This window comes from Neurospora tetrasperma, assembly GCF_000213175.1.
Source record: "Neurospora tetrasperma FGSC 2508 unplaced genomic scaffold NEUTE1scaffold_5, whole genome shotgun sequence".
NCBI lineage: Eukaryota > Fungi > Ascomycota > Sordariomycetes > Sordariales > Sordariaceae > Neurospora > Neurospora tetrasperma.
In genome coordinates, this window is record NW_009799103.1 from 1,131,453 (window position 1) to 1,153,621 (window position 22,169).

Sequence of the window (22,169 nt, forward strand, 5' to 3'; positions counted from 1 at the left end):
GTTGCTAGCCCACTATGTCCTTGGCGCCCTTTAATCATACAACACCCTCAACCAGAAGAATAACCCTGACAGCTCGGACGTCGTGAAGCAGATGCAGAGCAATGATTGTTGCCCGAGTCTCGCGTCGGAGGGTTCAGAGATTGGGGATCGAACCCTCATAATCATATTTGGTCGGTGTCCTCTGTTCGAGAAGGGGACGGAGGAGGAAAGTGGATCATCCGGTTGATTTGAGACAGGAAGTGATTGAGCTCGAGTGCGTCGGTAGGACTTGGTTCTGGCCTCGTCCATTGGCCTTCAAAGTCGTCATAGAGTGGAGCGTCGATCTCATCAACTCCCCATGCAGGCTCGATAGGGTTCTCCTGGGTGGAAAATTGCGGTCTCACTGGTGATAGTGCTTCGGAGGATCGAACTGGCGGTGGCGAGTTTGTCTGGGTAGGGGGTCGCTGTGCGAACGTTTCCGCTTTCCGAGCAAGGGCTGGAGAGCAGCCATCAAAGTCGGCAAGACCTTCTTCGAAGTCCTCATGGTCCAATCCATAGCTGCTTGGGTCGTCTTCGTAGTCTTGTTCCTCGAAGGGCTCGTTGTGTTCGACATCGACTTCGAAATCAACATCCTTAACATGGTGGGCCTCGGCAAGCTCCTCCCCGTCGACGAAGGAGCCGTGGTCGCATTTGCTCGGTATCAGGGGCTCACTTGAGCCCAGGGGGAACATGTCATGGGGTGGGAGAAGAGATGAGACATAATCAGAATAACCAACCTCATTGTTAACATCCTCCTCGTTATCCTGTTCCTCGTCCTCGTCCTCATCGCTCGAACTACCAAACCCGCTCATAAGAGTACCAGCGCTGATGGCAAACGGCCCGATTCCATTTCCACCCGAACTGTCCGCAACATCCTGTCCTCCATTCAACCCTGCCTCAGCAAGGGCGTTGGAACCGCCACTCAGACCAAGAGATCCAAGAGCGGAGAGTCCTACGCCAGACATCCCGGAGCCAGAACGGCCCATCAGACTCTCTGGCCGTACACCCCCAAGCACGGCATTATCGCGTGTTCGCGTAGCGCTAAGCGGGCCTTCCACGTATTCGATCCAATCCCGAGCCATGACCTTCTCCAAAATGCTTTCTGTGAGAACTTCGGTTTCGTGGCGCTCAGTAAACTTGACCACCTCTTCAGCAATGAGCGTCAAGTGCCCCATGTATCCCATACGGGTCTTTCTCTCGTTCTCAGATTTCTCACTGGCGAGCTGTCCACCAATGATTTGGTTGGTGATGTCGGCCGTCTCAAAGAGGCTGATAGCCAGCTTATGGTTATAGCTGTCCTTCATAGGACCGTTAAACACTTGCTGCACAATGTCGTAAACCACGTTGTGCAAGAAGTTATTCCACGGATAAGAGAAGAAGAAGCTCAAAATCGTGGGGACAACCTTGTATTCGACAAACTGCATTTTAAGGTAGTCGCCAACAACAGGCTCATGCTTCTTGTCGGCCTGAGAAGCGTCGTGGGCGATGGTGGCATCGGGGTCACTTTGTTCTCCACCGGTAGACATCTGACTGGTCTCCGCCTGCTCTTCCTTTGATATAGCGTCCTGGCTAGGCTCCGAGAGGTCTGTTGTTCGGGCGGATGTCGAAAAGAGCGGCGCAGGAGTATCGTCCGGGTGGGGAGACATCTCTTCTGGGGCTACGGGCTTGTCCGAGCCGCCGCGAAGTTCCAATTGAGCATCCTCGGACGGCTTAAGGTCCGAGTCACTTCCTTCTTTGTTGGCGGTGGTTTCCTCTGTCTTGTTGCCATCATCGTTTTGCCCTTCAGAAGCAGACGCTGTCCTGATTGGCACGGATGCCTTCTTGGTAGGGGACAGAGGCGCCACCACCAGGTTCGGATCGTCGAACTTGATGGGTGCTGTATCCTCCATGGGATTATGGTGGTCGCGAACACGCAGCCTTGGAGAGCTCAGCGGCTCGTCAACAAAGTCATCCTCGTCCTTATCCAGGAATGACGATGTCGGGCCTGGCAATGAACCTTCGGGAAGCTCCTCGATGCCGTGCGTGATGTCTTCGTCGGTGGTATGGGTGACCTCCTCAAAGCCATCGTCATCTACCGATGTATTGGTGACCCCCAGCTTTCTGCCGGTATCCGCTGGGGAAGAGTGCGCCGCGCGCATTGTGATATCTTCCGCCGCGGATGGAGGTTCCTGCTCCCGAACAGGCACAAGCCGGCCTTGCGTGCGCAGCAACTGTCGCTGAGCATCACGCTGCGCAATGACTTCTTCGGCGCCTACCTCATTCAGCAAGCCCATGTTGCTGCAGTGGAGCAACTCAGCCATCAGCTCACATGTCTTGAACCTGTCGAAGCCCAGCGGCTCGATATGATCACCAAACGTGGAAGTGAAACGTTCCTTTTGCGCCGGGGCGTTCATGATGAGCCTCATGAAATCCGGAATATGGTCGGCAAACATGCGAAGCAAGGTTCCAAGGTAGATCGGGTCGCGGGCCGAGGGGGTCGAGTTGGGCTCGGTTGCCTCTGGGTCGTAATCGGAGTTGTTCTTTCTAATGACTTCGATGACAATGCCCACACCACACGTGAGGGGGTTGCCGCCACCAAGCATGTAATTGATCAACTGCTCCACGCAGGGTCTCGAGACAAGTTGTCGTGTGAGCTCGTTCGGTCCGATGCAGGTCTGTTCATTTTGCGAGGCATTGGCGGAGACAGTAATGATGGCCTTGATGAAATCGGCGGCGGATGTCTGGGTTGCCCAGCCATGTTCTGGGCCGAGGAAAGAAAGCAGAGAGGGCATCACATCCTGGGTATAGAGCCACTGGACGAGACAATAATTAGTACAAGAAAGATCCTAATGCAGAAATTGATCCACCTACCTCGACTATACCATGCCCAGCCTCGGTTCTTTCCAAGCTGATGATTCTCAGCAGCAAATCCATAACCATGGGGCAGTCGACGTGCTTGAGCATATCGGGAACCGCGTTATCGAGAGACTTGAGAAGATCGATCATTTCTTCGGTCTTCCTGTCGAACAAGGACTCATTGACCTTGGTGAAGTAACTGGCCTGGAGGGGGTCGAGCGGGGCAGGGCGCTTCAGGAATTGCCAGAACTCGCGCAGCAGGTCTTTGCTTTCCATAAGAGCCTCGAATATTGACCAATTGTCCGACGACAGAATCTCGGCCGCAACGAAAGCATAGCGGTTCCGTTTCTTTTCGACGGCGCTGTCATCATTGCTCGCATCGGTGGCCCGCGATGAGGCGCGGGGTCGAGTGAAGGGTAGGGAGATACCCCTCTGGTTTTCGTCTTCCGCGTCGTCCTCGTTTTCAGCAGCCGCCACGGGCTCCAGCTTGGGCGCGACAACGTATTCTAGCAACCTCTTGAGGACATCCTGGTCACGGAGATACTCGACCAGCTTCGCATTGTGTTGCTTGAGCTCCTGGATCAAGTCGCTCTCATCGAGAAGCTCTTCAAGGGCAAAGTCGCCGCGGTCGAGGATGTTGTCTATTGTGCTGGCAACAGCGTAGCCGCCGAACCGCCAGAACATGTTGGGCGAATGTTATGAGTACGTTGTGGCGCCAGCGGTGAGGGGCACTGACACCGGACACGATTGGGGTAGCTGTTTTGACAATTGTATGCAAGTTCGGGGGGGCGGGCATGCGGCGGGGTTGAAAAGCAAGTGGAATGCAAATTGCGGATTGACCGGATTATTTGGCCGTCCTGGTCGAATGTGGTCTAGCCTAGCTCGGATTTTTCGTCTAATGGCGTTGGTCTGGGGAGAAAGTATCGAATTGGGTTATGAGCTTGTTAATCGGTCGGACATAGGGTATCTCAAGGTTTAAAAACTGCAATGAGGAGTAGACGGCGTTAGCTTGTGTAGCGAGGCCAGGACAGTAAAGGTCCAAGGTAGACGATAATTAGTAGCGATGATGTAAGATGGGCGCCGAGCATTGCCCCAATCTGGCCAGACTTGGAAGAGGAGCAGGTTCACGAGGAGGAGGGCAACTAAGGCAAAATAGGGTTCGCTGGCGACGGCAAGTAGGATTCGGCAGCCTTGAGGATAGGGGCAGCACAAAGTCTCTGGAGGGACTGGAACTGAAGAGGAGCTGATACAGATGCAGGGGGGCACGTGAAATGACTGGCTGGGACCATGTTTGGCGCCCAGGATCGAAGGGTAGAAGCACCTTCTCCAAACCATTTGCTGCTGGGTTTCGAGGCGTGCAGAAAGGAGCAGCTTGCATTTCCCAGCTGAACCGGGCCGCAAGTGCAACACGTATGCGCACAGAGGAAGTCCCAGGTAGGTAAGGCAGTTGCTATAAGATGTTGTTGTTGTTGTTGTTGTTGTCGTCGTTGTCGCTGTTGATGGGGCTATGGTGATGATGGTGATGAGGGGCGATGGTGGTCGACGACCTGGTGGTTGTGATGATTGATGACGGGGGGGGGCAGGGACGGAGGGCAGGACGGGGGGGCACGGGGCAGCAACAACAATCCATCCCACACAAGGACGGGACGGGAGGGCAGGGCAGAGGAGGGGAACCAAGGGAAGTGGAAGCTGTGCTAACTGCAACCTGCGACGAGCCCTGGCTGCCTCCACCTCTGCACTAGTGGTGGCTCCCTGCCCTGCGTCGCGGATGGGGGAGGGCGACGGCGGGCACAGCACTGGATTGGGGACTGGACTGCAGTGGCCCGGACTCGGAGGGGCCTGGCCAGAGAAGGGGGCTTTCGTCGAGGACGGAGCCGGAGGTATGAAGGGGAGGGGAGAGGGGGCCTGAAAGGCCAGACAGAGAAAGCACGTACAGAAATTGAAGTTTTTCAAGTTGGTTGTTGAAGGGAGACAATCAAATCGCAGTACGACCGTGACCTGACTACCACCCGGGTTGAGAATTAAGGAAGGGCGTTGCCGGCATCAAGAATCGACTGAGCGACGGGACAGAAGCAATCGGGACGCACGCGTGGGCAAGTTGGGTTGTTGAAGGATTTGGGCCGGGCAGATTCAGCCGAGATGGAGATGCAGATTCCAGATTCCAGATTTGTTGATGTCTCCGTCCGAGTCAAAATTGGAGGAATGGAGTGGGCAATGCACTGCCTGGGCTTGGTCACGCTTGATTACGTCTCGCCTTCTCCACAACACCGGGTATGGGAGCTGCTCATTGGTTGACTGTGATGGAGTTGGGCGCTTGGGCCAGCCTTGGTCCGCGCTTTTTATCGAAAGTGAGGACGCCGAACAGGCTCAATGCCGTGTCTGAGTAACCGTTCTTATCGCATACAAAAACATGCGGCTTGCTTCACGTCATGTCGAGATAGATCTTCATTGTGACAATGCTGTTAATTATTTTCAGCTCTTGGACAGCAGTAATAGGGACATTCCAACTCACAGCTCATGCCGTATTTTGGTCAACGTCAGTTATGTACAAACATGAAGCCGTCTTGTCTCTGCCCTTGAGATCATCAGTGATCCTCCTCCCTTGCTGTCAACCCCTTCACCAGGTCTCCAAGGCAAGCCAGGCATAAGCCACCAGCGATCCCAACATCCATCCAATCCTCGGTCCTCCTCGTGTTGTTGAAGGCAATCTGTCGCGCCACCCATTCGCCACGTTTTTTACCCCTGGCTCAGCACGTGTCGACCACAGATGGCATGCCACTGGCAGCCGCCAGCCCCCAGCTCTCGAAGCGCCAATAACAAAGGGATGGAACCTAACAAATTCCCTGTTATCTTATCTTACCCGCGAGTTAGGTACCCGACAACGGATCACTCGCACAATAGACCCCCTCTTTGTGGAATTCCACCCATGAAAGAGATTTGGCAAGGTAGTTGAAGGGTCAAATATCATATTATACATCTTGTTTCCTACTTTTGGTTCAGAAATATCGGTTCATGATGGACTCGTCGATGACCGGGTACGACTGACTGGAAGCTGAGACAAGAGCCAAGTGAGAGCCTGGAATGACAATCAGGGCAAATATTGTAGGTGACCCTCCAAGTGTTTCAATACTGGGCGATTACTGGAGGCACGAATCAACAAAAGAAAGGAAGAGCTCATACACGGCCATCCGAAACTATCACAAGAGAATATTGTGAAACTGACGCAAAAGTGCGTGGGATTGCGATAAACACAACTGCAAAGATGTCAAACATGGCCAACGGCTCGGCAACCTCCATTGCGGTACCGGAAACTGATGCTCTGGCATGTCCCCGGAGAGCCGCTCCCGCGCAAAAGGCAAGGATGCGGCCGTCCTCGGAGTACCGGACTATGCCAGTGTAGACAATCATGTCTCCAGGATGAATTGGCAGATGACAGACGCGCTTCTTTACGTGATAGCGTCCAGTGTCCTCAAAGCGATGGGGAATAATTGATGTCAAGTAAGTGGCTGACTTCAAGTCGAGGTCGCTGCACATAACAATTCCATTGCGGTGCAGTGAATATTGAGAGCGCTAGACACCAGAAAATTGAACACCCAGACTGCAAATTTGGCTGGGGGAGAAGAAAATATGGCGTAGTCCACATAGGTGATTGGTGCCAGTGTGGAGTTCTTACACGGGCAGTATACTCACGCAATGTGGAGAGGTTCTCGACCACGGAGGGGAGGGTCCCAACACGACTTCCACAAGAGGAGGGAAGATGAAGAAGCCGCTTATTTTCTTATGCCATGGTGATCCAGAGTGATTCACATGACTGACTTTGAGTCTTCGTCAGAATATATATGCTCAGGATGAGGCGGAACGTGAAGATCTCCTCACTTCCGCTTAACAATGTCTTCCAACCGCATTTCAGTCAAGCTTTGTTTGGGTAGTGGAGCGAGTTTCCCGGCCAATGTATAAGCCGAGATTACTCACCATGGAAACACACGCGACGAAGAACGCTGGTGAATGGGTTGGACTATTTTTGTTGGGCAACGGCCAGTCCAGGCAGACCTTAGGCACGAGTAACTCTGATGGCAACCTCCGACGCGTCAAAGACAGTAGAGTGTGCGGCCGTGTGGCAGTAATGACTGGGATCAGGATATCTGTTCATGGAAGCCAGCCAGAGCCTCTCTCTCCCTGGCAATCTCTGGAGCGAGCGCACAGGCGTGAATGAAGGTGGCATAGCAAAACCGGTGATAGGTGATGGCGCTGAAGCGCGGGTCGGCGTAAAAGTGTTAGGTTTTGCATTTGATAGAGGGGCATAATCTCCAAGTGGTGTAGGTATGGTAGATACATCACATGTTGTTCATGGTGGTGTAGGGAAACTCAGATGCATAACCAGAGTGCGAGGTACAATAGCTACATAAAGACGAAACACGCAACAAGAGTTTATGTGGCCAACGTAGCAAAGCTGGTCTTTGAAGCCGTATCAAACGAACATGCGCTCGGTGAGGCTCTCACCAGCCGTCACTGGTGAGTTCAAGTTGACGAAACAAGCCCCACGACATGGTGTGACCCGCATGGCTTCCACACAGTAGTGTATGCGTCCTGTATCATAGAAATTAGGTAGGAAGGAGACGGGGGATTGTGATACTCCTGTACAGCGTCACGGCGCGAGGCTCAAAGTCTCGCCTTCGATCCGTAGCGGCGATTAGAGAGCACGCGAGCATTTAATCAAGGATCGAGTTTGTGAGACGTCGGGAGTGGCGATGGAAGAGACATTGCAAAGGGATATTGGGAGAGTCGCCAGGGAAGCCGTAGGAAACAGCTATTGGCGGGCTATTGGAAGATACATTTGACGAGTTGTGGGATGGGATGTCAGAAAAGTGGTTCCAACGCCGTCCACTTTGAGCGCCCGGTGAGATGGGATGATGGCAAATGCATAGTAGACGAACAAACCCTATAATGGGTATGTCCGGTCAGTTGAATATTGAAGATCGAAACAGGGGATTGTGAATCAGATTTTGAAGTAAACAAAGGAACCACAAGTAGGATTGGTCACGACTGTCCGACGTACCGCGTTCCCTGCGCACACGAGGGCAGATTTGGAGGTGAGAATTCCAGACAAGGTGATCAGTGGTAAATTACGCAACGTACATACATGTATGTATGTACAATGTACTGGCTGTAACATCCACGGAGTGGACATCAAGGGAATGATAGGGCTGCATGGGCGGGCCACCCCGCTGCTATGCGGAGCGCGTGAATTCCCCGCAATTCAGGCACAACTAGATTGTAATGTAACATTGACGACCTCCTTGAGTCCTCGACAAAACAATGATTTCCATTTCAATTAAAGCTCTTATGGCAGTCATCATCAAGCATATCATTCTACCAACTCTCACCTTTGCCAAAGCAGATTTCCAACTGCTCACACATTCGACGGTGGCGGCGGTGACCAGGCTCGGCATCCCAGCTCCTGTTCGGGACCATCTTTTCGATGTCTTCCAACTGAAACTTCCCTCGTCAGCATGATTCCCGACTCTCTCCACGGTCCCGGCATCTTTGGAGCTCCACGCAGAAATTGCTCCAGAGACACTGTACTAGATCTGACGCCATCATTCGCTTTTGCTTTCAGTTGGCGCCGGGCAAGAGGCATCTCGTCGTCAGCATTATCGACATCCCTCCGAACCATTGTTGACTCGGACGTGGCCGGCTGTGTACTTCGGGTCCCATTAGCCTGGCTTGTGGTGTTTCCTGCGGATCGTGCTCGTTTCCTCCTGAAGTAGTCTTGGACCGCCAAGCGGCCAAATGGAATAGAAACAGCGATGATGGCAACTGCTAGCTCGGCAGATTCCCATATGACTAGATCTGCTGCCGCGTCTGGCTCACAACGACAAATTAGTTGTGATCACTGATTCCGACAAAGAAAAACAAGGCAAACTGACAGGTAAAATCATTCTCCAGGTCCGAAGCTTTGATGTACGTCGTCTTGATGGCCGCAACGATGCCGGTCCTAGGCATCATCGTCTCATTAGCACAACGATACCAATGCATGACGAATATTCCCGTCCAGGAAAGAGACCTACAGAAGCCCCAAACTCAGAACAAACCCAAGCACGATCTTTTCAATCTTCTTCACCTGCAGGTGCCAAATGATGCACCAAGGAAGTACCACCAAAGCAAAATCCGTCACTGCTGACCACGCTAGTAACCACCCAGTCAGTCCGTCAGTCAACCAGGGACTTCTTTTTTTTTTTTCCCATCCAAATAGGTAGACAACTCACCTCCCGAAAAAGACCAATACCGACAAAGCACATTAATATCCCAACAACTCCCCTCCACCATCGGATTCCACCTCTTTTGCACAGGCGTGCACGAGACAAAGATGAAGATGCCCGACAACAGCTTGGTCACCAGCACCGAAGCGGCCACAAACACCAGTGCCCATCTCTGCCATTTTCTTCGGGCAATGTTGTACAGCGTCAGGCAGATGGACGTCTTGGCCAGGGCGATGCCGAAGAACACAAAAGCGCCGCCGATGAAGACGATCCTGGCTGCCGTTATGGCTTCTGTGACACGAGGGATGGTCCAAATGTGCTGACCGAAGCCGTGGCGGGTGGCTACGGCGGTGCAGATGGCGGCGGCGGTGAGGATGAGCTATCATTTGTAGAGGTAAGTGTGTTAGAGAGGAAACTGGGTGCCATGGTATTTGGGGGTAGGAGATGGATGTCGGTGACGAACGTACATAGGAGACACCCAGAAGGAGGTCGTCAACACCTAGCTGCTTGGCGTAGCGGTGCTTGCAGTAGTATCTGAATCCCAGAGTTATGCCGGCTAGGGAAGCCAGTAAAGTAAAGACGATGATCAGGCGGGTGACCGCCGAGTCGGACTCGGTGGGTAAAGTCATTTTGGTGAGTGTCTCTGTTGGGTTCTGGTGGTCGAAATGGATGCCATTCCTGTTGAAGGTAGGTAGACGGGAGGAGTACGAAGCAGATAGCTTGACGACGATCAACTGGAAAGCAAAATGGTAGAATGCCCTAGGTGCTATAGGTCTAACTAGCATTCATCAAAGACAACGCGGGCCTCTTCTTTCCATGGCTAGACTGTAATTAGTCTCTTCAGTAATGAATGAATCACAGTACCGATTCATTGAACTTCTTCCTATCAGACATTCAGTCACCTACCAACCATACCGCTCAGCTTTGTTCTTTGGTGACATTATACCCCGTCAGGATCCATTCCAAACCACGACGCCGTTGGGGGCAGCGGGGGGAAAGGTATTAGAAGAAAGAAACGACGGGTTAGGTTTGGACTTTAACACGGGTTATCCCGCCTGCCACGTTGATATTCCAGGGTAGTTCCATTGTGACCGTTCATTGTCCAAAAAGCAAACAATAACCGTTGATCAAATGATGATGCATCGGTCCTCAGAGTTACGGTTATGGGTAACGGGACAACGCAAACGAAGGGATGAGCAAGTGCGGACAGGCATGTGCCGGTTTGTACAACATGGAGACAGACGGAATGGCGATTGAAGTCCGAATCGGCATTTCGTGTCAAAGGAGCGGTGATGCATGACAACCGCTTGAGCTGCTTCGTGGATTGGCTTTGGCACACCACAGCTTTACGAACGAAGATGAACAGTTCGTAACCCCCTGGGTTCAGCATATAGGTACTACTGATCAAAGGGGCGTCCGTCATGCCGCGTGGAACTACCTCTAGCTGACCATTGCCGGGGTTTTACTTCCAAACTTCTGGTCTGACTTGCTGCTCGGTGGTCGGCGCTGGGTTCTTCTGCTCATTACCTCTTGGTGCTCTTTGGCTAGGTGTCCTGAATTCAAATTTTCAACGTTCAATTAGTGAGATGATGTGCGAGTGGTGTGGTGTGTTGTACCAATTCTCAATGGTATGAGCGATCTTGGTTGATGCATCTTGTTAGGTAGAGCATAGGTCCCAATCGATGAGGGAGAAAGCATCGAGGTTTGATTTCTGCTCAGCTCTCCCACAGTCTTCTGCTCTCCGTCCATTCTTCTTCGCTCCTATGCATCTTGATAATATAAAAGCGTGGATCGTAGCCAATGCATCCAAAAATTCTATTATTTTTTTTACCTCCTTTTCAAAGTAGACAGACGCTTACTGCGACAGATCGTCACCCCAGACCTGCTTCGCAATCTCAACCTCGAGGCGCACCTTGGCCCACTGCTCCTCGACTGTCAAATCGTTTCCTTCCTTGGTCGAGCTGAAACCGCACTGGTGCGACAAGCACAGCTGATCCAGGCCCCTAGGGCAGTATCCCGCGGCCTCCTTCAACCTCTCGATCATGGCCTCCTTGTCGTCCAGCTCGGCCTTCTTGCTCGACATGACGCCCAATACCACAATCTTGTCCTCGGGCAGGTGACGGAGCGGAGAGAAATCGCCGGAACGCGCGTCGTCGAACTCGAGGAAGTACACATCGACATTGAGGCCCTTGAAGAGAGTCTCAGCCACGGGCTCGTAGCCGCCCTGGGCGAACCATTGCGAGCGGAAGTTGCCGCGGCACAGGTGGATGCCGATGGTCATGTCCTTGGGTCTCTTGCTGATGGAGGCGTTGATGATGTCGACGCACTGCTGGGTGAGCTCAGCGGGCGTCTTGCCGTGGCGCTGCGCGGCCTCCTTGCTCATGCCCTCGTCACAGAGGTAGGCCAGGTTGGTGTCGTCCAGCTGGACGAAGCGGCAGCCGGCGGCGTACAGGTCGTCGAGCTCGGCCTGGTAGGCCTTGGCGATGTCGTCAAAGAGCGGCTCGAGCGTGGGATAGGCGTCGGCGTCGATGGCGTCGCGGCCGCCGCGGAAGTACACCATGGTCGGGCTGGGAATGCACACCTTGGCGGTGACAGTCTGGCTGGCGCCCGAGGAGGCCTTAACCGCCTCCACCTGCTTGTTCACGTAGTTGAAGTCGTCGACCTGGATGGGGTTCGGGTGGCCCAGCTTTCCGACAACAACAAGTCGGGGAGGAGTCATGCCATGCGACGTGACGTTGGTAGACGTGACATGGCCGCGCTTCTCGACACCGGCCAGATGCTGCAGGAAGTCGATGTGGAACCACGCGCGGCGGTATTCACCGTCGGTCACGGACTGGAGGCCGTTCTCGATCTGCTCCCAGACGACGGTAGCAATGTGCTCGTCCTCAACCTTGCGCAGGTCCTCGGCGGTAGCGGCCTGGCTCTCGACCTTTTCACGGGTCTCGAGGATGGCCTTGGGGCGAAGGAAGGACCCGACGTGGTCCGCGCGGTAAACTCCAGCAGGAAGAGGCATGGTTGATTTCTGTGTGTTGGTGTGGTGTCGACACGAAATAGAAGAGGGTGGGAGCTGCTGAAAGGGAGGGCGGCAGGCAGGGCGGCTCTTTTGCTATATACCACTCGGCTGCCTAGCGCCCTACCGACATCCAGTCATCCCCGATCCACCTGTCGTGTCATTTTGGCGAGCAATATGGGTCCAGCCTGCGGGAAGAGGCTCATGTTGACGGATCTCGGGGCGCGATCATCCAGATTGGGAGGGTCCTGAGGCGAGCGCCGGGGGTGTCGGTGGTGGAATGGACACCGAGATTGGCATTGCCGCTGTGCGGGGTAAGAGGCGATGGTGTTTTGCTGGACGCTGCCGGGGTTGTGGGCATGGGGGGAGGTTTTCCGGGGGAATGATAACCCCCAGCTCTCGAGGGCCCCATCAAACCCCTTCGGCGGCTCGTGATGTCATGTCTGGGCAAGTGGAGGCCGTTCTGGCGATGAAGCTGACTGCCGAAGAAAAAAGCTGTGAACGGGAAGCGGAAAGTCGGGAGACTAGCCCACCAGCCCACATCAGCGTACCGGCTTCAGTGGGCACAGTGGAGTCAGTCCTCTCACAAGATAAGGCATTCAAAATAGGGCAGTGCAGCCGGGAATAATTAGACTGGCGGCATTGCGAGATCGGCTGAGAGGGTTTTCAACACCATGAAGTGAGTGAAGGAGAACATCTCAACCACTGCGCGAGAGCTAACTCTTTATATGCTTGAATGCTGGCTGACCAAATTGGCAGATGTCGTCGTGATTGGAGCCATCACTTTGGTGTTTGACGCACGACTGCATTTCTTTTTTCCGTTCAGATCCCCGCCCCCGCCCCCACTAGTCCGGGTGTCGGGCTGTACACTAGTGTATGGCGTATCCCACTTTCCGATTTTCGGAAGCCACTGCAATGATTGAAAAAAAATAAAAAATTGGGGGTCCAGACCTGTGCCTGAATTGTGATGTTGACAGACACCAGGGGCAGCGCATGACCCTGAAGTTCCTCACTTCTGCGCTTCTTCTTTTCGTTGTTTGTTTTCAGTCAGTTCAGTTTTCAGTTCTTTTAGACGCTGCCAACCGCTTTCATCACGCCAATCTTACCCGCGGATCGGAACTGAGCCCGTTTTCCGCATTGTGTGTCACCTTTTCTCGCCAAAGTCAAGTCAGGGACATCAAAGTGGCTCGCCCGCCAGTCAGACCGTCGGTTTCGAAGACCTGACGATTACTGAAAGTTCCGATAGACTTCCCTTGAAAACAACAAGAAATGGGTATCACAGGTCTCACCTTCAAGTATGATACTCTTTGAGGAATCAACATTCCGCTGGGCGTCTTCCTCGGTTTTCTTCCACTCTATTATTTTCTCTTTCTTTCTTTTTGTTACCGCTTTCAATTCGCGTTCCCGTCATCCTTCGCCTTCACTTTTTTGTCTTACGGTTACACTCCAAGCCAGCCCTCTAGGATTCTCCCCCCTAACACGACGTCTCACGTAATTGAACTACATTTGCCCTATCCTGTGTTTCAATGTTCAGTTGCACCCCCGCCAATTGGTGATTCCCGCCCCCTTTTTTGTTAAGCGCGCACACGTCCGCACTTCCTTTTCAGGCAACTGGCAAAATGCCACGACGCTGGTCTCAGAGCACGCGCAGAGTCTGGCTTCACATGTTTGGGGTCTGGGTTACTCAAAATCTGGTCTCGGTACTCCTGGAACAATCTGAACCAAATTAGCTTAAGAAGCGGTGTGTTTGGGGTTCTTCTATCAAAATCCTCCGATCAGAGCGCAGGCATGCATGTTCGGTGTCTTATTCGACCGCCCAAGTACGACCTGGCAGATTTTTATGTTGTTTCATTTCTTGAATCTTTCGGAGCACAAGGGCAGCGCGTACATGTCGGACGGGCGAGAGCCGAAAAGTGAAAGCGAGAAAAGCAATGCAGTGGTCAACTTGCCTCTGGCGGTTCCAAGCGGTTGCCGAACCTTCAATTGACGCATGTGGATTTCTTATCAAGATTTTGCGTTGCGAGTGCGCTAGAGATCGGCCTAGACGCTTGCTAGCGACGGGTCTTGGGGAGTTGGACGGCGCTAGCGTAGTGCGGAAAACGCCATCGTCTCGGTAGATGCCCAGATCAAAGATGCCTGCTCAGCTGCTTGAACACCGCTCGCCCGAACCGACTAAGGTACCGGGCGATCATGGGGAAGAAATCGCTGAGACAAACAAGTCGCAGATCGCGGTAGTGAACCGAAGGCGTGGAATCGTCGGTGTTGCACATGAAGCGATCATCACTTACGAGCTTGGGGTTGACGAGTCTTCGTTGTCACGTTTCAATGGAGGAGCAAGTGCCGTCAATGCGTCTTTGCCAAGGTGTCGTGAACGTTTTACAAAACCGTAGACACAAGTGTGCACTTCACCACGAGGAGCTCAAAATATGCGGTTGATATCATCAATTAAGTAAGGCTGGTGGTATAGTTACGGTATCCGATGAGGGTATACCAAGGTATCGAGAATTGACAAAGAAAAGACCACAACAACGACACCAGGACAGCCACCACACACCAGCGCCATCGTACACACCCCGCACAGAGATATCATAAACAACTCTTAGCCTATCCCAACCGCATGTACAGAAAAAATATTCCCATCACGCATTTCATTGCTTTCGTACTCGTGCTTGTTCATCAAAATCATTCGCTCAAAATACAACCGCGGGGTATCCATCATCTTTCTCTGTTGAACGCTGGCCTGTTGGTCGAAAGCGTGGGTGTCTGTCCATTCCCTCTCTTTTTCTTTTGTTTTCTATTTCTCTTTTTTCTTTCGGTAGTGTCAACGCTCAGCTCATAGCTTAAACCTGCTTCTCAGCAGGTACGTTGAGCATACCATCCTCAGCCGCGTGGGCAAAGGTGGTGCTAGGCTTCCACTTGGCCGAAGTCCTGGGGGTCGTCTCCTCCATCATCTTGTCGACCTGCTCGAGCGAGAGTCCCTTGGTCTCAGGCACGAGGAAGTAAGTGTAGACGAAGGCGCAGGTGCAAAGACCGCCCCAGACGAAGAAGACGGACGACTTGAGGTCTCCGCGCTTCTCGCCGACCATGTAAGGGGTGATGACGGCGATGATGGTGTTCCAGAGCCAGTTGGAGGCGGTGGACAGACCAACACCGCGCGAGCGGATGGGGAGAGGGAAGATCTCGCCGATCAAGATCCAAGCACCAGGACCCCAGGTGGAGGCGAAGAAGAAGATGAAGATGGCGATGAAGGCGATCTGGGCGTTGACGGCGCTGACATTGTTGGCCATGGACTCGCCGTTGGCGCCCATGTGGGTCTTGTTGAAGCCGACGGTGACACCGATAATGGCGACGAGGAACTGGCAGATGAGCATGCCGAGGGCACCCCAGAAGAGGATGGTGCGGCGGCCGAAGCGCTCGACGGTCCAGAAGGAGATGGGAGTGGAGAAGACGTTGATGATGGTGAAGACCATGGAGATCAAGAAGGTGTTGGAGATGGCGCCGGTAGACTTAAGGAAAGGGGTGGAGTAGTAGAAGATGAAGTTGACACCGGTCCTGGTTTCTTGTTAGCATGTCCATCCGCCTTTGTCAAGGAGTAAAGAGGAGCTCACCATTGCTGCATCATCTGAAGAGAGGTTCCAAGAATAGTCTTGCGGAGGTTGGAGTTGGCCTTCCAGAGAGAACCCTTGAAGCAGTTGGCCCAGGAGCCGAACCAGGTGGTGGAGGGAATGAGCTGACGCTCGTACTCCTCGTTGGCGACGATCTCAGCAAGCTCGACCTGGATGTACTCGGAGTTGGGGTCCTGGCCACGAAGACGGGACAGAGAGTTGGTAGCAGCGGCGAGGTTACCCTTCTTGACGAAGTAGCGAGGAGAGTCGGGGAGGCACATAAGACCACCGGCAAGGATGAGAGCCCAAATGAACTGGATGGCGATAGGAATACGGTAAGCACCGGTATCCTTCCTGTCCTGAGTTGCGTAGACGACGCAAGAAGCAAGCATGAGACCGATGGTGATGCAGAATTGGTAACCGGCGACCAAGGCACCACGGACCTTGCGAGGGCACTGCAGACATTGAATGGTTAGTTACCTAGTCACCTTGGAAGGAAGTCGGTCACGGGTAAGAGAAAACTCACAATCTCGGACATGTACAGAATGACGACGGCGGACTCGAAACCCACACCGATACCAGCAATAAGACGGCCAGCAACGATAGCACCGAGAGCATCACCAAGACCAGTGATCATCTGAATCACGCAACCGATCAAGTAGATGAGACAGCCGAGAATGACGGTCCACTTGCGGCCCATCATGTCGGCGAGGTCACCGGCAATCAGGGCGCCGAAAAAGGTACCGCAGGACAGGATAGAGACGACGAGGGACTGGTGGGATTCGGAAAGCTGCTTGACGATGGGATTGGTGCCTTCGACGGCATTGATGAAGATCTGCGAGCCAAGAACGCCGTTGATATAACCGGAGTCATAACCGAAGAAGATACCACCGAACGAAGCGAAGGCGCAGATGAGGTAGGCCTTCCATGTGACGGGGGCTTCGATGCGTTCGACATCTTGGGTGTGAGCGAGCCCGATGTGGGCCGCTGTAGGAGCCGTCTCCTTCTCGTGGGCGGACGACATGGTGTTTGTTGTGACTCTTGTATTTGTTGATTTCCCTTTTTGTCGTCTGGTTGTCGTCAAGGGAAGAAGCGAAAAAGGGACGAGAGGAGGAAAGAGGGGATGAAGGGAGGTAGATTACTTGTTGATGACACAGAAAGGAAGTCGAGAAAGCGGCTGATGAAAAGGGGGTGAGGAACGGGATGCGAAGCTCTTTATGTAAACTGAGTTTGCATGTTCAAGGTCTTGTATCTTAGTACAGCCCATGCCCGTGGTTACACTCTGGAACCTTGCCGGCTTCCCCATGCCCATACCACGCATGCCCACAGATTCCCAAGTTGGAGAAGACGGGGGAGGGTGGGACTCTGGTGGCTGCGGAGGGCTTGGTCGGATCCGGCCAGTCAGAAAACGGAGATTCGCACCTAGACCAGCCAGACGAGGGCGATTTCCCCAACTTGGCAACATGCTCCTTGGGGATTTCGCCATTGTCCCGCCCGGGGGGTCGCGTGCAAGACCACTCCCATTTGTTGCGGAGAAGGAAGATTCTACCCCAAATCCAGGGGGTCTGGAGCGCTGGGTCTGGGGTTGGTTGCAAAGGCGGAGGCGGAGGATGGTGGAGGAGTGGCCCATCCCATCCCATCCCATCCCATATCTTTCTGTTCAGGGGTGGCCTTCCTTCTCCATGGGGTCCCCAGATTGTGGCCATCCTCCTTGGGGCCTTGGGTCCCATCCATGCAGCGCCATGCACGAGAGATGCAGAATAACGCCGAGCGAGAGAGCTTGGCCTGCACTAGATCTTGGCCTCGAACAGTCTGGTCTGCTCCCTCTCGAGATGTCGCTGAAATTTTGAATCATTACCCCCCTTGTCAGCCGTATCCGTATTGTAAAGTCATGTGAAGGAACGCATCCGTACAGCGCTTCTGAACCCCGTTTCGGTGCGTTACATTCCTGACGCAAAATTACCTGAGACACAACCACTGAAACCCCCCCCCCCCCCCCAAACTTTTGTTACGGTAACAGCGAGCGTCTTGAATCGCATCAATGCTCAACTCTTCTTCCTCCCGGTATGGAATGTCTTGGGTCTCGGTCCAGTCCCGAATTACAAGCATTGTTTGCTCCCGGTCGTCAATCTTTCATTGTTTCATTCTTTTCGATGCGTGTCTTGCTCTTTCGCTCTTCTTCAACGGGATGCATGGGGCAACTTCTTGACGGCATCATCATCATCATCAATCATAGAGGTATGGATACAAGCCGGACCGCCCGCCGGGAATGGAAGAGACCTCCTCCAGATCACCCGCATTCCACACCGTTTGCGTTTCCGCCTCGGTCAACTGTTCGCGCTCAAAACTAAGCCGAGGTCCAGTCCCACCGCCATGCAACCAGAGTCCCAACCACTACCAGCCCGACATCACCACCAAGACGTCAAAGCTGCATTTCCCTGGGAGAAACGTTCGCTTGGCACTCTCGTTCCGTAGCTCCCGCGTGATTGATGTTATCACAGCGACTTCTCTACATATTCCCAACTTGGCGATTGACCGAGTGGACGCCCATCCAGCTCGCGCGTGGGTGTGATTACAATTCCCCTATGCAAATGGGAATGATTTCTACGGTACGGTACGTATCTACGAAGCCCCTTTTCTGGGCCATGACACACGCTAAAGATTATTTCCGGGACGTTGGCGACACCCATTACTTGGCAAACCATGGTGATGGTGACGGTGATGATTTGCATCCGTTGATGAAAGTGTAGATGAAGGATGTGCTTCTAGAAGGAAGCGAGACCGGGGCTCAACCCTTCAAGTTCCCTTTCTTCCGTTCTGCTCTCTTGCATGAGTGATGCATTTCACTATACTTGGCCGTCACACACAATGGACGAGGAGCATTCAACTTTGGCTTTAAATTCTCAATTCCAAGATCTCAGATACGAGGTGACATAAATCTCTGTTCTTCCTGTGCGTATAGTTGTATGTAATTGTCTGTGGCTTCTTTCAAGGATCGAAAGGAATGGAACAATTCCTGCGTGTAATTTTAAGACGACTTGTTGGCCGGCCTTGACGGCTGCCTGAACCAATCCGCCTAGAAGCATGGGCCAGCCGGGATGGGGGGTACAAAATTTCGCCTACTTCAACGAGCTGTGTAACAATCGTAACAAAGCTAGGTAAACTCGTTGTCCACAACCTTGTTCCTTGTACCAGACTTTTCTGCCACCCATAATCGCAATCACATCATTCAACGATCTTCGTTGCAGTAGCCGAAAGGTTTTTAGGTTTGGGTTCGTAGTGTTGTGGGTTGAATAGTCGCACGGACGTGTTCTTGCCCCTTTGCTGTCAAACCCTTGATGAGGATCAGAGAAACTGGAGACAATCCTGACGATGATAACGATGCACCGTTGTCCAATACCCAGTTAGTATCAGTATCGAATCTTCAGCAGTGATGAAATCTGCAATGGGTTGAACACAAGGACCGAGTATAACCCAGAGTGACCCCGTCCAGCCTTGTCGTACCACCAGATTTCAGAATTAGGGTCCTGGGTTTCCTCGACACAACCACAACCACAACATGGATCAGTTTGAGGCTGAAGTTATGTATGTGATCATGGTGGCACGCAGCACGATACCCTTTTCATTTCTAGCCCTGCCTACCATGCTCCCACGGCTTCTTCCTAGTACCAGAGTACGTAGAGGTATCGAATGATGCCCAGAACTGACATCGTGGTCGCCAAGGAGCCCAAACGAGTCAGCCATCTCTCACTGCTTACCAGTTACAAGTGAAGCCAAGCTCAATGTCGTCCTCCCACAAGGAGCCCCCCAAGAATCCAGACAAGGACATATCCCAAAGGTTCAAGTTGTCAACGTCCCGCCTGCTTGGTAAGAATATACGAATGACCACCCTTCGGCAGTATTTGCACATTAGTACCGGCGCTTTTGTGGGCGCACTACATACATCATCCAGAAGCTACTGTACTCGGACTAATCCGGGTAAAGCGTTATTGAATGCTTGGGTTCGGGGTATCACCAACACTGACTCGCATACCGCATACCATACATACGCCATGTCGCGTACGCATACGGTACTCGGGGTTACTTGACCCGGTGCCTTTCTGGATGGGAGCTTCAGGTTTGTTTTGGGCATCATCGGCACCGTTACTTGCCGTCGCTTGGTGCGTAGGGCCGGGTCTCCGCTCTCCATCTGTCCCGACGCTTTGGCGACAGCGACACGACGGCGACGCTATTATCACTTATCAGTTGTCGCCATTCGCTCCCAACAAGCCTTCCCTTGAACCACACAGATCACAGTGCATCACGACCGAGTCGCGCCGAGCCGCTGCTCTATATGACCGTGTTATATGAGCAACGTCACTCAGCAATGGTAACAATCGTCGTAACATTCTGTCCCTTACACGACGTCCCATGTCACAACACCACTTACTTAGCCAGACACCCTCCCTCCATCTGTTCGTCCCAAAGAAATCCAGAACGCTTGCTGACCCCAACATTGCTGTGGAGTCAGGCACCGGGCGGCGCGCGCAACCTCCACTAGGACAAGCATGGCAACGTGGTCCGGGGCGACAGGGGCCCAAACCACCCCAAGTGCAGGGCAGGGCCGCTTGTAAACGGTCCTTTTGTGGAGTCTTTCGCATCTAGATTGACTCCAAAGTTCCAATATTCTCCATTGTTCTCCAGTCTCTCCAGTCCATTCCCCCCAATCCCCTCACTTTGCCCCGACCTTGCGATCTTGTTTTCCCCAGATTAACCCCATGATTGTGTGGTTTTTTTTTTTCTTCCCCATGGGACGGGTGGATTGACGCGTGCGATTGAGGAGAAAAACGAACGAGCAACAAATCTGGGGAAATCTCCGCCCAATACCACCATATGATATCGTCTGGGTTTGGGTCGTCGTCTTGATACCATTTTTTTTTTTTTTTTTTTTTTTTTTGGAATGGCATGTGACTTTGACTCTAGCGTACACTGCAAGTTTGAAAGTCTCGACAAAAGTTGCAAGACCGGCGGGAAGGGGACCGAAGCGGCGACAGTGGGGTATCCCATTCACCCTTGTTCCTTCCTTCAGCACAACAACACAACTTCGCCAGCGCTTGGCATCGGGCTTTGCCTGCCAGGCCAAGGAGCTAAAAAGTTGTGTTCATGACATGAGTGGCTGTCCGCCGTTACCACAGTCCAGTACTCTAGGAGATTACCTCTACGGGCATACTCCCTAGTAAAGCCATTGAGCCACCACCGTCAGTTCCCGGCTACCATTCAGTAGAGGTAGTGTACCATTCTGTTGCCCCCTTGGCTCAGAGTTCGCTACCTAGCTCGCCGAGCCCTTCTGGAAAAAGCCCTTTTTATCCGGAATTGCTTGGTGGATAGAGGTATGGAAATTCTCTGTTCTATCATGCTGCCCTTTGTGGCGCTGGGATTTCCTAGGTATCACTGACCACAATGGCAAAACCTGCTGGTAGACATGCCCTAGGTATACACTTCCAGTGCACGAATACCCTCGCTCTTTGGAAACCAGAGGAAGGGGGGCTGGGCATTTCTTACACCGCAACATGATGCCCCGTCATCATTCGATTTCTTACCTACGGTGTACGCGACAGATCGAGGACTGCTCCGACAGTAGGAACAGTTCGACGTATCCGGCCGCCAGCCAGCCTGGACGGTAACCCGCATCATGTGCCCCTGGATAGCAAATGTGTGGTCTCATGTGACAAATGTTTCTTTCTTTGTTGATTTTTTTTCGGCAGCCCACTTTGAAAGGGCTGGAAGCGCCCTTTGTTGCATCTGTCGCCTGACTCTCTCAGGATGTGCGATGATGTGTGAAAGAAACTTCCCATTGTTTGGTAGCCTGACAGGCTGAGGCAGCCCTGACTGTTTACCAGTCACAAGTCTGCTGCCTGGCTACACTCGACCACAGCTGTAAAATTTCTGCGATTCCACGCTTAGTAAGGCCTGGATCTCCGAGTGGCACCAGCGCTCTTTGTTTCGGATCGCAGCTCGTAGTTTGCTGAATCTCCAGATCAATTTTCAGGACCGGATATGTTCTACACGAAGTCCCTCCTGTCAGCCTTGTTCATCCACGAGGAATTCAAGCTTGTCCGGCTACCTGTGGAAGGATAGACGGACTGTTGAAACGTTTGACGCTGTGGACGGGTGGACTGGGATGGACACATAGAAAATTAGAGTGGTATCCGTTCCTGTGTTACTACGGCGTGGCAGTGACCGAGGTAAAGGTAGCCAATCCCTTTCTGTCGACGTGCTTCTTCCGGCCCCACCACCCGCTTGGTGGCCTCTGCCCCCCCCCCCCCCCCCCTTTGCATCCTTTTTATTTCCATGTGGGGGCGTGTGTGGCCCCTATTGGGTACCCCGGTGCAAAAGAATGGAAGGCCACCGCCCGATGTTTTCCCTATTCCGGCTTCTTTTCCGGCGTTCTGGGGGGGGGGG

At 53.0% G+C, this 22,169-nt stretch overlaps 5 protein-coding genes across 5 annotated transcripts; 1 reads left to right on the plus strand and 4 right to left on the minus strand.

The window, feature by feature from the left end:
* Positions 1-161: 161 nt before the first annotated feature.
* NEUTE1DRAFT_139538 (uncharacterized protein) lies at positions 162-3,537 on the minus strand (the record flags this gene model as incomplete). Its single annotated transcript, XM_009854821.1, has 2 exons — positions 162-2,810; positions 2,869-3,537. The coding sequence occupies 2 exons, from the start codon at positions 3,535-3,537 to the stop codon at positions 162-164; spliced, it is 3,318 nt and encodes a 1,105-aa protein (XP_009853123.1).
* Positions 3,538-9,024: 5,487 nt separating this feature from the next.
* Positions 9,025-9,742, minus strand: NEUTE1DRAFT_123728 (uncharacterized protein; the record flags this gene model as incomplete). The annotated part of the gene is made up of 3 exons (XM_009854822.1): positions 9,025-9,039; positions 9,250-9,492; positions 9,581-9,742. The coding sequence occupies 3 exons, from the start codon at positions 9,740-9,742 to the stop codon at positions 9,025-9,027; spliced, it is 420 nt and encodes a 139-aa protein (XP_009853124.1).
* A 1,131-nt stretch (positions 9,743-10,873) lies between these two features.
* Positions 10,874-12,138, minus strand: NEUTE1DRAFT_85442 (uncharacterized protein; the record flags this gene model as incomplete). The annotated part of the gene is made up of 1 exon (XM_009854823.1): positions 10,874-12,138. The coding sequence occupies one exon, from the start codon at positions 12,124-12,126 to the stop codon at positions 10,969-10,971; it is 1,158 nt and encodes a 385-aa protein (XP_009853125.1).
* Positions 12,139-14,913: 2,775 nt separating this feature from the next.
* On the minus strand, positions 14,914-16,876 carry NEUTE1DRAFT_66764 (uncharacterized protein; the record flags this gene model as incomplete). Its single annotated transcript, XM_009854824.1, has 3 exons — positions 14,914-15,675; positions 15,732-16,183; positions 16,255-16,876. 3 exons carry the CDS (start codon positions 16,750-16,752, stop codon positions 14,964-14,966), a joined length of 1,662 nt encoding a protein of 553 aa, XP_009853126.1.
* A 2,202-nt stretch (positions 16,877-19,078) lies between these two features.
* On the plus strand, positions 19,079-19,564 carry NEUTE1DRAFT_28177 (uncharacterized protein; the record flags this gene model as incomplete). The annotated part of the gene is made up of 3 exons (XM_009854404.1): positions 19,079-19,131; positions 19,361-19,393; positions 19,465-19,564. Coding segments are annotated over 3 exons (186 nt in total), but the record flags the coding sequence as incomplete, so codon positions are not given.
* Between the last annotated feature and the right edge of the window lie 2,605 nt (positions 19,565-22,169).